This window comes from Trichoderma asperellum, chromosome 2 (genome assembly GCF_020647865.1).
Source record: "Trichoderma asperellum chromosome 2, complete sequence".
NCBI lineage: Eukaryota > Fungi > Ascomycota > Sordariomycetes > Hypocreales > Hypocreaceae > Trichoderma > Trichoderma asperellum.
The window spans coordinates 710,349-724,128 of NC_089416.1; the positions used below are offsets into that span (position 1 = coordinate 710,349).

At 48.9% G+C, this 13,780-nt stretch overlaps 4 protein-coding genes and 1 non-coding gene across 5 annotated transcripts; 2 read left to right on the forward strand and 3 right to left on the reverse strand.

The window, feature by feature from the left end:
* Positions 1–1,916: 1,916 nt before the first annotated feature.
* On the forward strand, positions 1,917–3,092 carry TrAFT101_002551 (uncharacterized protein; the record flags this gene model as incomplete). The annotated part of the gene is made up of 5 exons (XM_066126640.1): positions 1,917–1,938; positions 1,997–2,015; positions 2,766–2,834; positions 2,894–3,003; positions 3,079–3,092. The coding sequence occupies 5 exons, from the start codon at positions 1,917–1,919 to the stop codon at positions 3,090–3,092; spliced, it is 234 nt and encodes a 77-aa protein (XP_065982744.1).
* A 200-nt stretch (positions 3,093–3,292) lies between these two features.
* On the reverse strand, positions 3,293–5,992 carry ACU9 (Malate synthase, glyoxysomal). The gene is made up of 5 exons (XM_024899342.2): positions 5,730–5,992; positions 5,046–5,650; positions 3,980–4,958; positions 3,683–3,913; positions 3,293–3,609 (listed from the first exon to the last, which is right to left on the reverse strand). Exons 2-5 carry the CDS (start codon positions 5,404–5,406, stop codon positions 3,552–3,554), a joined length of 1,629 nt encoding a protein of 542 aa, XP_024763666.1. The 5' UTR covers positions 5,407–5,650; positions 5,730–5,992; the 3' UTR covers positions 3,293–3,551.
* Positions 5,993–7,452: 1,460 nt separating this feature from the next.
* On the reverse strand, positions 7,453–7,782 carry TrAFT101_002553 (uncharacterized protein; the record flags this gene model as incomplete). The annotated part of the gene is made up of 1 exon (XM_066126641.1): positions 7,453–7,782. The coding sequence occupies one exon, from the start codon at positions 7,780–7,782 to the stop codon at positions 7,453–7,455; it is 330 nt and encodes a 109-aa protein (XP_065982745.1).
* Positions 7,783–7,923: 141 nt separating this feature from the next.
* TrAFT101_002554 (uncharacterized protein) lies at positions 7,924–11,723 on the reverse strand (the record flags this gene model as incomplete). The annotated part of the gene is made up of 6 exons (XM_066126642.1): positions 7,924–8,144; positions 8,201–8,497; positions 8,581–9,264; positions 9,346–10,268; positions 10,336–11,058; positions 11,122–11,723. The coding sequence occupies 6 exons, from the start codon at positions 11,721–11,723 to the stop codon at positions 7,924–7,926; spliced, it is 3,450 nt and encodes a 1,149-aa protein (XP_065982746.1).
* A 1,752-nt stretch (positions 11,724–13,475) lies between these two features.
* On the forward strand, positions 13,476–13,557 carry TrAFT101_002555. The gene has a single exon. It is a non-coding gene; the product is annotated as a tRNA-Gly (tRNA).
* The last annotated feature ends 223 nt before the right edge of the window (positions 13,558–13,780 follow it).

The following is a 13,780-nucleotide window of genomic DNA, read 5'->3' on the forward strand; positions in this document are numbered from 1 at the left end:
TCACCTGACCTGCTTAGGTGTCTACTATACCTACCCAGCACCTAGCGATTGTAAACGGTGGAATGACCAATCATTCACCAGCCGGGCACGATCGAGTCTACGCGGCAATGGGCTAAACAGTCGCATCCACTAGAAATATGGCGGTATGTCATGGCCCTATTTGACGTACAGTTCTTGTTGATGTGCCAGCCAAATTTGAACATTTCCCTTTTAAGGCCGATGTCGAGCTACTTAGAGCTCGCCGTGTGCAAATCTATGGCGAAATCAGTGCCAAAACGAAATCATCTTCCTCGATCCCCAAGCAAGGTGCGCCTCACCAGTCTCTAGCTCTTCAAACAAAATGACAAACCCGATTCCGACCAATGTCTACAGTTCCCGTCCCATTGCTGGGCTTGCTCTGTTAGTAATGGGGATATAAGTTGCGTAAATGCTTACTATACGTCCAGACATCGTGCCGGTTGCATTGGCAAAGCACCCAATCTCTTACTGTTCTTATACGCGAGGGCCATCATAAACTATTAGCCAAGATGCGAATGCGCCCTTGGCATAATGAGCTAGAATATTCTCCAAACGCCTCCTTACGTGTGGAACAAAGTTCAGGCCGCCCAGAAAAAGTATGCTGGGTGCCAAAGTAAGCTACTTGGCACTACTGCATCGTAATGAATATACTCCTCGCAGGCAAGACGGATAGACTTCCAGCTGGCACCGGTAAGGCTGACAATAAGCTCTCACCAACTGCAGCCCTAACAAATGGATATTCGTCCCTACTAGATAGGACTTCATCAAGATCTGACGTACAAGCTAGCCGATTATTGACGGTATTTGCATAGAGAGAAGCATTGTGATCAAACTGTCAGCACTTGATCTCCAGGATCCGTGCAAATCTCAATCAACAAATCGAAATTTGTATAGCACGTACTTTATCGACAGGAGAAACATGAGCCTGAACCAGTTCGTCCGGGTGAATGCAAGATGCTGCAGTGCATACCAAAATGGCTGCTAAATCTACCAGTACTACTTTGATGCTAATCCAAGGCTCTCCGGCAGACTTGGAGCGACCAATTATGCCTCTTGTTCTTACTATAGGAGGGCGATAGAATTTGCACCGAGGCTAAGAACACGAAGTATTGACGCCCCTATACGAGAATCTTGTTGGCGTGCTTGCTGGAACCCCGGATACCAAAGCCTCATGACAGGGGTGTGTGCCATGCCACGCGAAGATCTGAAGCTACCAGCGCCACGATTTGCTCCATCTGTCACAGAGCCATGTCAGCGATTCAGTTGCTGGAAAGTCTATGCCAAGTGACGTATGTGTGTGTGTGTGAGAGAGAGAGAGAGAGAGAGTAAGAAGGCTGTAGCTGGATTCGTTTCCCGCGTTGTCGCATATACAATTCTTCCGTCAATCACATGGAATGTCAAAGCGATACGGAACACGCAATGCCACAGGTATAAAACTACGGAGTGCGATACTACTGCTATTACTAGTATGTAGTGCGAGTATGCACCCCTTTCTCCCCTTGTTTTCTCGTCCTTCACGACTAGCCACCCCGCTAAAGCATGGAAATGACTAGGGTGCTTGCGGTAGCAATGTTTGGGGGAGTACTTGCAATAGAGTACAAACCCAAATCTGGCTGTTGTTTGAGAAAGCTCATCAAAGATACTCTCTGTTACTTGACCCCTCTCTCCTTTTTTTAGGACGACATTAGTGCGAACAGCATGCAGTAGTCGCAATTCCATCAAAGAAAGTGGTCACGAAGCAGTGCTGCCAAAGGGCAGGGCCATATGCCAGCGGTGATTAGGGCTGCAACGGCCAGGCAGCGGCTAGAGCGAAGACCAGATTCCGAGTACATGTAGCTGAGCAGCCACTCACTGCAAGTGAAGGGTCCTCGGTTTGGAGCACAGGAGGCTCTCGTTCCATGTCGAGCGCGCGACAAACCGGTACGTCCACCAGGCAGCTCTCCATTATTACCGGTGAAACTACTCACACCACTATTAGTGGATATTGCTCTGCGATGGTACGGTTCAACTCGCGGAAATGGTCCACTAGCATTAGCATGAGCTGCACGCGCGCCGACACCCGGGAGCCGGGGCATGAGCGGGATGGCGTACAAGCATCCTCCACTGGTGGGAAGCCTTCCATGCCTTGGTCATCATCTGTTGGCTTGACACACCCAATTCCCGTCTCAGAACAGCCAAACTCACGCTGTGCATGCCATATCGTTTCATAGAAACCAGCTGCCTGGCTATGAATCATCCAAAGGGCGGGAGGGCAAGTTGGAAAGCCAAGAATCCCCAGCGCTATTGGATTGTCGTGGATCCTCTCGGCTGGGTGAAGGGTCTGCATCTCGTTAGCCCCTCTCGGCTGAGCACCTGGGTACTACTACTTACCCAAACAAGACGAGAAATGATTCATCCAGCGCGTGGCCAAGAGACAGAATCTCAACTCGGTTCAACTTGGCGCCGCCTGATTGACTCGGGAGTGGGAAATGGAGAACTCAGCTGTTTGGTCGACCGGCGGTGCAAAGCTGGCCAATTAATACGATGGAACAGGTTGAGGGTCGCCTGAGCTGAGCTTGAGCTTCAGCCGATACGAACAACCGCTCGTTTTTTTTACTTCGCCTGATTCTAGAACAGAACCACAAATACGGATGGCCACTAACGCAGTGCGGAATATGCTAGCCGAGGCTTGTATATAGGCCAAGCAATAGCTGTGGCGCGGCGGCTTTCCGCCTCCATTGATCAAATGAGGCCGTATCTGCTCTCAGCCCGGACGGCGCGGGAGAGGAGGAAAGACGCCTTGGCCGAACGGCTGGCCCTCAGCTATCGACCGATGGGTAGGTAATAATTGGTTGCTAGTGAACGGCGAACTCCTCGTACTGACGATTGTCCCAAGTGAGCCATTCAGATTTCGGATTGGCGAATCCTTGGGTTCATGCAAGATAGCTTGGGCAGCACTCAACGATATGGGGTGCACGTATTTCGTCGGGAGATTTTCCAAGGGGGGTAAGTTTTGTCTGAGAAGAAATTTGCCCTACTTATGACGAGTATCATGGCCCTAATCAACTCCCGGTATTATAGGCGCAGGAATTTAGTTTCCATTGATAGGCAAAAATAAAAAGACTAGGTCAAATACTCTTGAAGTAGTGGCATAGAGACGTATGGTGCGTCCGATCCCCATACCGACGATGCCGAGCCCGATGTCGGATACCCATAGGTATTCGGCGACGACCAGTCCGGCATATCGTGATAGCCAACGGCCTTTGAAGAAAAACTTTGCTCAACTACGTTGCTTCGATATCTCTATGCAGTTTCAATTATTGTTATTTTTTGTAGAAGAACGAATATATAATGCATCAAAGGTTGATTAATGATCAAGTTGCTGCTATACTACTTTCCGATAAAACTCCATGTTATACAGAGAAACAAAAGTACCATGAAATAGGTACATCGTGCAATTTCGCCAATGATATTGATATAAAACAGTCTTTTTCTTCCCCCTTCATCTCGTCATTTAATTTTACAGACCACATTCCTTACTAGACTCTCGGCATTTACAGCTTCGAGGCTGGCGAGGGAGATCCAGGTTTTGTAATCTCATCATACAGGAGACTATTTCGTGAAAAATCTTATTAGTTGAAACGCGCTTTACTACAGTATTAGTTGGGTGAAGAAGAAAACTCACGTTGTCAAGAAATCAGCATAGTCTTCGCCAGTGACCTGTCCAGCAAAGTACTGCGCAGCAAGATGGAACTTGTTGCCCTGGGGAGCCTTTGAGGCAAGGCCATCGGCGCACTCCTTCAAGAGTCTGAGGGCATAGGCCTTGTCGACACGCTTGCCATCGGCGGTAGAGACGCCGTGCTTGACCCATTGCCAGAGCTGGCTTCGAGAGACTTCGGCAGTGGCAGCATCCTCCCTATTGGTTAAATACTCATTAGCGATATTGTTCATATAGCTTTACACGGGCTGCTGGAAAACCTACATCAGATAGTTGATGGGGACGCAACCGACTCCTCGGATCCAGGCCTCCATGTAACCTAGACCAATGTTGAGATTCTTCTTGATGCCCTCTTCGGTAATGCTGCCAGGGACGTTCATGTTGAGCAAGTCGTTCTGGCTAATCTTGACTTCCTCCCGGCGGATAAAGAGCTGGTTAGGAGTAGGCATATACTTGTTGAAGATCTCAGTGGCAATATTGGCAAGAGCGGGGTGAGCAACCCATGTGCCGTCGTGGCCGGCTCTGACCTCGCGCAGCTTGTCGGCGCGGACGTTCTCCATGGCCTTGTCGTTTGCCTCCTTGTCGTCCTTGATGGGGATCTGGGCGGCCATACCACCCATGGCGTGGACGCCGCGCTTGTGGCAGGTCTGGATGAGAAGCTTGACGTAGGCATCCATGAAGGGGACGGTCATTGTGACGGCGGATCGGTCTGGCAGGACAAAGTTGGGGTTGTTGCGGAACTTCTTGATGGTGCTGAAGATGTAGTCCCATCGGCCGCAGTTGAGGCCGGAGCTGTGATCACGGAGCTCGTAGATGATCTCGTCCATCTCAAACGCAGCCAGGATGGTCTCGATCAAGACGGTTCCTCGGATGGTGCCGCGGGGAATGGCGATGTAGTCCTGAGCCAAGTTGAAGGCGTCGTTCCACAGGCGGGCCTCGAGGTGGCTCTCCATCTTGGGCAGGTAGAAGTAAGGTCCAAAGCCTCGCTTCTGCGCCTCAACGGCGTTGTGGAAGAAGTACAGACCAAAGTCGAAGAGACTGCCGGAGATGGGCTCGCCGTCAACGAGGAAGTGCTTCTCCTCGAGGTGCCAGCCTCGGGGGCGGACAATCAGGGTGGGGAGCTTGCGATCGGTGCGAAGCTTGTACTCCTTGGAACCTTGCTTGAAGTCAACTTGACGACGGACGGCGTCGTACAGGTTGACTTGGCCATTGATCATGTTGTCCCATGTAGGGGCACTAGAGTCTGTTTTGTTGCTCCGTTATTAGTTATCCATTGTCTTTCCACCTAGCTGTAGCTCAAGTGATGATTGAATTTGAATTTCAGACTCACCTTCAAAGTCGGCCATGTACGTCCAGACATCAGAGTTCAAAGCGTTCACAACCATCTTGCGATCAGTCGGGCCAGTGATCTCAACGCGTCGGTCGACCAGACCAGGCGCAGGGGGCGCACCCTTCCATGTGGGATTCTCACGGATGTGCTTAGTCTCGGGCAAGAAATCGGGGAGAACACCACGGTCCAGCTCGGCCTGGCGCAGCTTGCGGCGCTCAAGAAGATTCTTGCGGGTGGTGTTGAAGGAGCGATGTAAGAGAGCGAGGAAGGCCAAGGCCGGAGGAGTGAGGATCTTGCGGTGGGACTCGTCAACCTTGCCGAGGACGGTGACGCCCTGGAGGATGCTTTCTGTGGACGCCATTGTGCGGGTGGTGTGAAGAGATTGTTGGCGGGATTGGTGGAGGTTACGGATGACGGTATACTAGAAGGGCTGCTGTGGTATGCACGATATCGAAGAGGACTTGGTATGAAGAAGATGCCCAGATGAGGTGAGATGAGAGAAACAAGTTCAAAGATGCCTTTAAGGAGGAGTCCAGATGAATAAAAGCTCAGGGTGACTTTCAATTGCAGACGTCACAACCGAAGTGATGAGGAGCTGAGGTAAACTTTCACGTGTCAGTCAGTGACGGTTGTTCGCGGTAAGCTTTCCGGATATGGTTGGATAGGCGCTTCACTCGCACTTACAGGAGAATTAAGATGCTGCTACGTTGTTTGTTTTTATGCGTGTAGCTTGCACACGCAGTGAAGAAAGACTGATGTCTAATCAAGAAACAACAAAAGCGAGAAGGAGGATAAAGAAGAAAACACAGCGAGACGATGGCTGATATAGCTTTCCCAAAGCAAGGTTATCGCCATCCCAAGCATAACCAACCACCAAGGAGGAGGCTATGACGCACCTGGTCTACGGCCGGGGCCAAATCACAGCGCAAGGTCGGCAAAAAGATTAGCCTCGCCACCCCCCAAAAGCAATAGGAAGAAATAAAAGTCAAAGCCCCCCCTTGGCCCAAATTGCTAGCACAATCCCTCCATTCACCCATGTTTACCCTCTATTCTGCACGTATCCGTTTTACACTTTTCTTTGGCCCGTCAGCCGGATTCTGGGGGGGCGCTCGGCACCTATCGGCCTGTCTGGGCCTCGGGTGGACGGATGGAGCTTGTACCGGGTACCTAGAGGCGGGGGCAACAAAGCATGTGCACGGCGCCTCTGCACCGCCTCAAGGCAGCCTCTTTGCCAGCAATCGGGCCCGTGAAGGGAGACTGCGGGGTAGCGGCCGAGAAGTACTGTGTACAATGCAGCCGGCCGGGCGCCTCACACAGCACGGCACTTTGCCATCCATGCCAAAACTTGACTGCGTTGCTTAGTCCTGGGGGGCCAATGGGTTTGCCTCAGTGGCAGCTTTATGCTATGTAGATAGCCAAGGTACTAAAGCAAGCCTCTCTGTGGCTCCCCGTGTAAAGAGATCCAGTCGATGCTGGCGAGGTCTAATGCCGAGGAATTGAGACATGGCCAATGCCGCCTCGGGTCCATCACAGGGCGAGGTAGCATCTAAATCCGGCGTCGTACGCACATCAATGGGATAGGCATGGCATAACATAGCATTGCATTGCATCTGTAGCGTTGGATCTACCTTGTACAGTATATACTCCGTGCTCTCCTCTCCTCTCAGTCTCCAATGACGCACATATTACAATCAACGCTCCTCTACCTTTTCCTCACTTCCTCAGCTCTCCCCGTGCGGCTGTCAATCAGTAAAAGAAACGCCAAATCTATCAACTCTAGCATTTAAACACATGCGCCCAGTCATGCCACATTCAATCTTGGGCTCAGATACATAGTAATTCCTAGATATAGACGAGTGGCAAAAAAAGATGCCGTTTACTTTCCATCAGCCCACCGTCTCTGCCCATCTACCCCAAATTCTAGGCCCATGTGGTACCTATGTATATGCGTTTTTGGGGATAAACGATTTCTAACGGCTGCTCATACCGAGGAGCCAACCGAGGCTTCTCCAAATTCCTTAAGCCGCAAATTTCACTGCCAACCCGAGACTTTCCGGGCTTCAGCACCTTTAGTTTCTGTAATAGCAGAAATGCTTATCGTAATTATTACTATTTGATACCGGGTTGCTCTGCGTTTGCTTATGGATTACGGGGTCCTGAGTCGTGCAGTCTCAACGCTTGCCTGCCTATCTGACACATGCGCTACGCTTATTCTTTCACCCGACCATGACTTGAATCTCCTCATGATATTTAACTCTAACAGATGAAATACAATCCAGCTATGTGAAGCAATGCTATCATGTCCCCTGATTATAGCCGATTTGAGTAATCAGCCCCTGTAGTCCTCTCCTCTGCCCTGCGCATTAGCAACCGATCCACCAGCTTTTGCAGCCGTGCAACCAGCCAATCAGTCAGTCCTTTGTTTTGTCCAACCAATTCCAGCCTCATCGTCAAACACCAAAAGTCTTGTACAAAGAAGTTGGAGCCAAGAGCCAAGAGCTGTACATTGTTTTTTCCAGTCTTTCGATCCAACAGCATTAAAGTTGCGCTTATTTATTTCACCTCGCCTTTTGCCCATCTCAGTTCCACCACAATATAAGTCACCCTTAGAAGAATAGTGTTGTTCTCCATTTCGAAAATGTTCATTGAGAAAAAAGAAAAAGAAAAAGAAATCTTCAACAGCCATGAAATTTGCCGCAAAAACCCAATGCCGAATCCATTCGAATCCATTCTCCATAGCCACAGCGTGACTATAGAGAGCAGGTTTCGCCCGTGCTATCCGTATATGCAGTTGACTTCGAACAATGATTAGGTGTGTCAGCACGGCGAATCAATCTCAAGCATCCAAGGAATAGATGGGAAGCTCAGGGTGCGTTCATTACGAATTCAGAGTCTTGATCATCATCTTTTGCTTGCTTCGGTCCTTAACCACGAGGTTGCGGTCGGTAAACACAATTCTCATTGTATCGACAACTTTGTGAAAGCTGCTCGCGGCACCACGCTCTTGTGTAAAGCGAATGATGCTGAGCGGCTGTTTCTTGCCATGCTCAATCACCGTCATTACCTCTGCCGCAAACGCAACTTCTTTGAGATTCAAACCTATGTGTTTTGTTAGTTGTGATCGGGGTCAAATAGCTGTAGAGCACGCAACTCACAGTTCTTAGCTGCAACCCGCGCAAAGACGATGTTGCGTTCCTTATCCACTTGTATACCCTTAATTCCGTATCTGCGCTTACGCCATTCTCGCAGCAAGATGGCTACTTCCTGTCGCGCGCGTTTGCGTGACAACGTCATGCATATATAGCTTGTTGCAGGCTTGACGCGGAACAGCCTAGTAAGCCAGTTCTGCTTAACCTCAATATTGCGACTACTGGCCGACGACGATCGATGCCATTTTTGCTTCTTCGTACCAGCCTTTGTAGTGGCCACTTCTTGATTTCGGCTCTGGCGATCTATAAGAGAAAGTCCGTGTTAGTCTCCGTCTTTTAAAGAGAGGGGAAAAACATCCTATCCGGTGACAAGTCGATAACTTTACCTTCAATCATCATCTTCGAATCCCTATTTCGGTTGCTCTTCCAAAATGGAAAGCTAAAATTCCTCTTCTTGGATGAGGCAGCCGTCGCACAGCTTGAACCCGACTGGCGAGTTTCGCACGATACGGTTCGCTGCCTCTCATCCTTAGGCTCTACCAAAGTCTCCTCCGAGTCGAGCTTGAATGATCGTTTGAACCATGACTTCTTTTTCTTCACTGGGCTATGAAGGTCTGGCTGTGAAGTATCTTCCTTCTGCTGCCCATAGCTCTCCACCGCACTTTCTGGTTGCTGTGCATAGTGATATAATGGCCCTCCAAGGTTTTGCATGGTACTCTTCTTTCGCACGTTCAGCGGCTCGGGAATTTCAACTGGGCCTTGTGCCGTGGGAGAAGTTACAACTCTGATTGAGTTTTCAACTTGGTTCAGGTATTCAACACCGCTGATAGGGCGGTTTGCCTTCTTCGATGGTGAATGCGGTGGGGCTGATACGATTCTTGTTTTCTCAACATTGGCACTGTTGCCGCCTCCTGGATTCTCATTGATGCATGGCAAAGTACCTGTCCGGCGACTAACCTGGGCATACGGAGCTGAGACGACTCGGCGATCCGATTGGTTCGGAAGCAGCAATGGTAAGGCCAGTAAATTGACTTGGTCTACCATATTGTCTCTATCTCCAGCTCTCGAAGCTGGTCGAGAGTTCACATTAGTTGCCTTGGGGCCAGGCTCCAATGGAAGTGGTGGCAGGGGACGACTGCTCCAGGACATACATGAGAATTCTGTGGGTGCGGTTGCTTCTGATGGAGTATCGATTGTAAAGGAAAACGGTGTGGAGTCACGCTGCCTCTTCTCCATGTCTGTCAATGATCCAGAAATGGAGTCGTCCTCGATGAGTGAACTTCTAAATGCATCATCGCAGTCTTTGGCGATGTTGTTGCTAAAGTGGCGCAGCTCTTCATTAAAAAGAAACGAGGCGTCTTTGTACGTTGGTTCACCTTTGGCCTTTGGATAGGTGCCGTTAGGCAGCTGTGGCATTTCCGGTGTTGGAGATCGAGGCCTCGAAGGGACTTGTTGCGAGACGCCTTCTGATACCATAGAATTTGCTTGTGAACGGTTAGGGCCCCGTTGAATATGTGCGGCAGAGGCTGATCGCTTGCGGACATGCGAAAAATCGACTCCGCGTTTGTGCCGCAAACCAGGGCCGTGCCTTTGCGGCGTGCCTTGCCTATTGCTATGCAAAGAGCTCACTGATCCCCTTGATGACTGAGGACGACCTACAACTGTTCGCACAGAACTAGCCCTTGGGCGACGAGTAGCATTCGACCCGCTGCGTTTTCTAGTCGACTGTGATGTTTGTGTCATCTCGCCATCTCGATGGACGGTGATCCTGGCATGGCTAGCTTGAGAGCCGCATGCTTTTAGCATTCGGCTGCTTCTATAAGGGTCGTAGCTCTGAACAGTCCCATTCTCAGTTTCTGCCGTTGTGGAAATGACTGTGAAACGAGAAATGGATCTACCATGACCATTGGCTCGAGGCTGATAAAACTCGCATGTCGAGACGCGTTTTTTCCACGAGTTTGGCTTGAGGTGATGGTAGTCGCTCATTGAGTGAGACAGTTCCGGCTTAAAATCCTCCAACTGCTTTTCACGGTAGTTGTGGAGGAGCCAGTAAAATGCCTTTTGGTCATTCGGTCTAATTTCATTCGGGTTAATAGACAGATCAATGGTGAAAAGGTGTATCGCTACGAGACATCACTTACTCTTTGCAGCTCAGTTTCATTTCCAAGTCGTCATCGCTAAACATGTGCCAAAGAGAACGTAGTTGTCGCAGCAGCTGGGGGTCGATCTGATGCTGCAGAATCGGAGTGTACTGAAAGCCCTTCCGCGTATCTGGAGGCTGACCCGTGTTCTGACCAAAATCATCTAGGTAATTATATCGCTGAATCAATGGATGTTGCCAAATCTGCTTCATAGTAATTCGATGGTCGGGATTGACTTGAAGCATGCGGCGGATGAGATCTTCAGCTTCGGGGCTAAGGAACTTTGGCATTTCATACTGTCCCTTTTTTGTTTTACCCATCATGACACGCAAATCAGGATCATCAAAGGGCAGGGTCGCGGAGAGCATGGCGTATAAAATCACACCCATACTCCAGATATCGGCCTTATCTCCACGATACTGCCGGTTTTTGAGAAGCTCAGGTGCTGCGTAATGGGGGCTGCCGCAAGCTGTTGCCAGCCGGTGAGAAGCTGTCTGGTGGAGAGCTGCCATTCCAAAGTCGGCAATCTTGATCTGGAGATCGGCGGTAATCAAGATATTTTCAGGCTTCAAATCGCGATGGCACACGTTGAAAGAGTGGCAGTAAGCAATAGCGCTGATCATCTGCCGGAAGAAATAAATAGCCACTTCTTCGGACAGTCTTCCTTTTGAGTTGATGAAAGTAAAAAGATCACCTTGATCTATATATTCAAGAATGAGGTAACTAGAATCCAGCATCAGTTAGCTTTGGACATTGGACGTTGATAGGGAGAAAGGCAGGACCAACATTTCAGAGCGGTTCTCCCATATATCGTAGAGCTTCATAATGTTGGGATGTTCAATAAGTTTGAGAATGGCAACTTCGCGCTCAATCGCCACAGGAACACGCATTTCGCCATTAACTTCAGGAAGGCTGGAGTCCCACTTGCTAAGAGCAGCCAGGCTGCTGTCTTGAACAAGGTACGCCATGCGACGGTTGACAATCTTTACGGCCGCCATTTGATGGGTGATGCTGTGGCGACACAGCCGCACTCGGGCTGACGAGCCTTTCCCCAGAGTCCTTCCCAGCTGCCATGGCCCAATGTGGGTTTTGTAGTTCTTCCTGCTTTGGCTGCTGGAAGTGGACGCATACGATGCCTGAGAAAGACGCTTCGTAGCCTCTGCTGGCTGCGGTTTCTGTGTAGTGGGATTATAGGCGTCGTAAGCCACAGCCTGGCCACGTGAATCACGGCGAATACTCTGATTATTAGTATACTGGCCTGGGTATTGTGCATTGTTAGATTGATTGCATCGCGCCTTGCTCCTCTGGTCCTGGGCTGGGAACGGCATGTTGAGGCGATTAGTGGTTTCGACGAGAGGCGGACGAGGTTTTGAGATATATTCGGCCATGGTTATCGCCGTGAGGTGTAATAGGATTAGCACATAATACTCGAAAGCAACTTGAAAAGAGGTGGACTGTTATACAAGTGTGAAGAGGCAAGATGCTGATTATCGGTAGTGGAATTGTCAATAAGAGAGATTCTAAGGAATACGCATGCAAAAGTAACAGGCAATGCGATATTGGAGAGAGTTCAGACAAGAGAATCGCGAGAAGGAAGCTTCCAGCATAGAGCACCGAGACTGTGGGAGGAAGAAAAGACGCGGCAGGCGAAGTCCACAGAAAAGAGAGAATGAAAAAAGAAGGACGAGGGGCAGGAATGCAGTGGATGAAACCCAGCTGTGCAAAAACAAGGAATGTAACGTGCGCTGGCCTATGATTTGGCAGCTTGATAGAGGTGGCGGACGGCTGGCTGCCGGCCAGAGGGAGAAAGGGAGGCTGCTGGCACTGGAATTTGGTGTTGACGCAGTCTCGTCATTCCATTTCAGTAAGAGTGGAAATCGAGTCACTTGCTAGAATAGCGCAGAGCAGAGGAATCGTTTCTCTGTGCATGTCGCCTGAACATTGGTGTATATGAGTGGCAAAAGGAAAAGGAACCAAAATTACATGCAAGCTACCGTACAAATATCGCGATGCATTCCTGCTACATTGGAATTTAGGAGATGCGACATCACGCTCACATCTCTCTCCTCTCTACAAAAGATACGAGGCTCGTTTACTATAAGCATAGATCTTCAGTATGTTCATCAAGGCTTTTTATCATTTTATGATAGGGGCGTCTGTGAATTATACTACATGACCATATACCATTTTGTGGCAGCCATGGCTAAAGCAGATGCGCATTGCATATTAGCGATACGGCGCGGTAATGGAGAGTAGAGTGGACGCGGTCCTCGGGATATCGGCCCTAGGAGCATAAGTATACTATTTATGGATAATTTCTGTTTTGCTGAAGAATCTAAATTGTCAGCGTGTAAGGTTTAGGCAGCAAGAAGGGTGGAAAACAATCATATTCGGCCCAAACTCAAGTGAGAGTAGCATAGAAGCAAAAGTGGCCAGCCAGAGGGAAACCATTGAATGGTTCTCTTTAGGCAAATGGAATTGTATAAATATATCATTCAGAGTTTTCATTTTATGTAGGATAACGTGATTTAAATCTTAATTCTATCAGGTAAACATAATGCGAACCCCAAAAACAACGTCAAATACCAAGACAAAGGCATGCAACCTGCTTCGCGAACAAGGGATGAGGTTGAGACATGACTAAGCAAGCAACAAGCAGCGATCGGGCCTTCATGTTCAAGTCAGGCAAATTTCACTTTGGTCTTCAATAAGTCTTCTTTCAATCTCATTTCCAGCTGGTCCATGTCTCAGGCAGCGATCAAAGACCAGCCCATTAGATGATCTAGACAGCTCTGGTTTATATATCAAGTTATTTACGATGGTCTCAATTTGCCACGAGTCTATTGAATAGAGATACATCTAGATGGCGCACTTATTTTACAGCAATATCTAGAGAATAGACCAACGAAAAGATGGTGGATGATCCGAGCTTAAAGAAAAAAAAAACTTAAATTAATATTTTCCCTATGGTTATGGCTACAAAACCAGCGTGTAGCTCCCAATGCTGTACTCGAGTACTCCGTACAATTCTAAATACTTAGGTAGCGTCAGGCCGATGAAGCTGGGGAAACAAATACGTTTATGATTACATATATCCATCACCTCAGACATCTCCAATGCAGTTAAACGCATACGAGCGAGCGTAATTGGTTTAGTGGTAAAATTCTCCGTTGCCATCCGAGCAACGTCGGGGAGCCCTGGGTTCGATTCCCAGATTACGCAGCATATCTTTTTTTGCCTCTGTAATTGAATGAATGTATTCTTGTTTTGGTAACTGATGGGTTTTATTGAGCCTGCAGATACACGTAGCGGTTTTTGGCATTAACATGTTGCGAATTTGATGGATTTTTTGAGGGGTGTGAATTTGGGATATAGACTATTCTGGGAGGCGTGTAAGTCTTATACTAAGCCTTGCTCGATCTACGTTATGCACTGTGTAACTAAC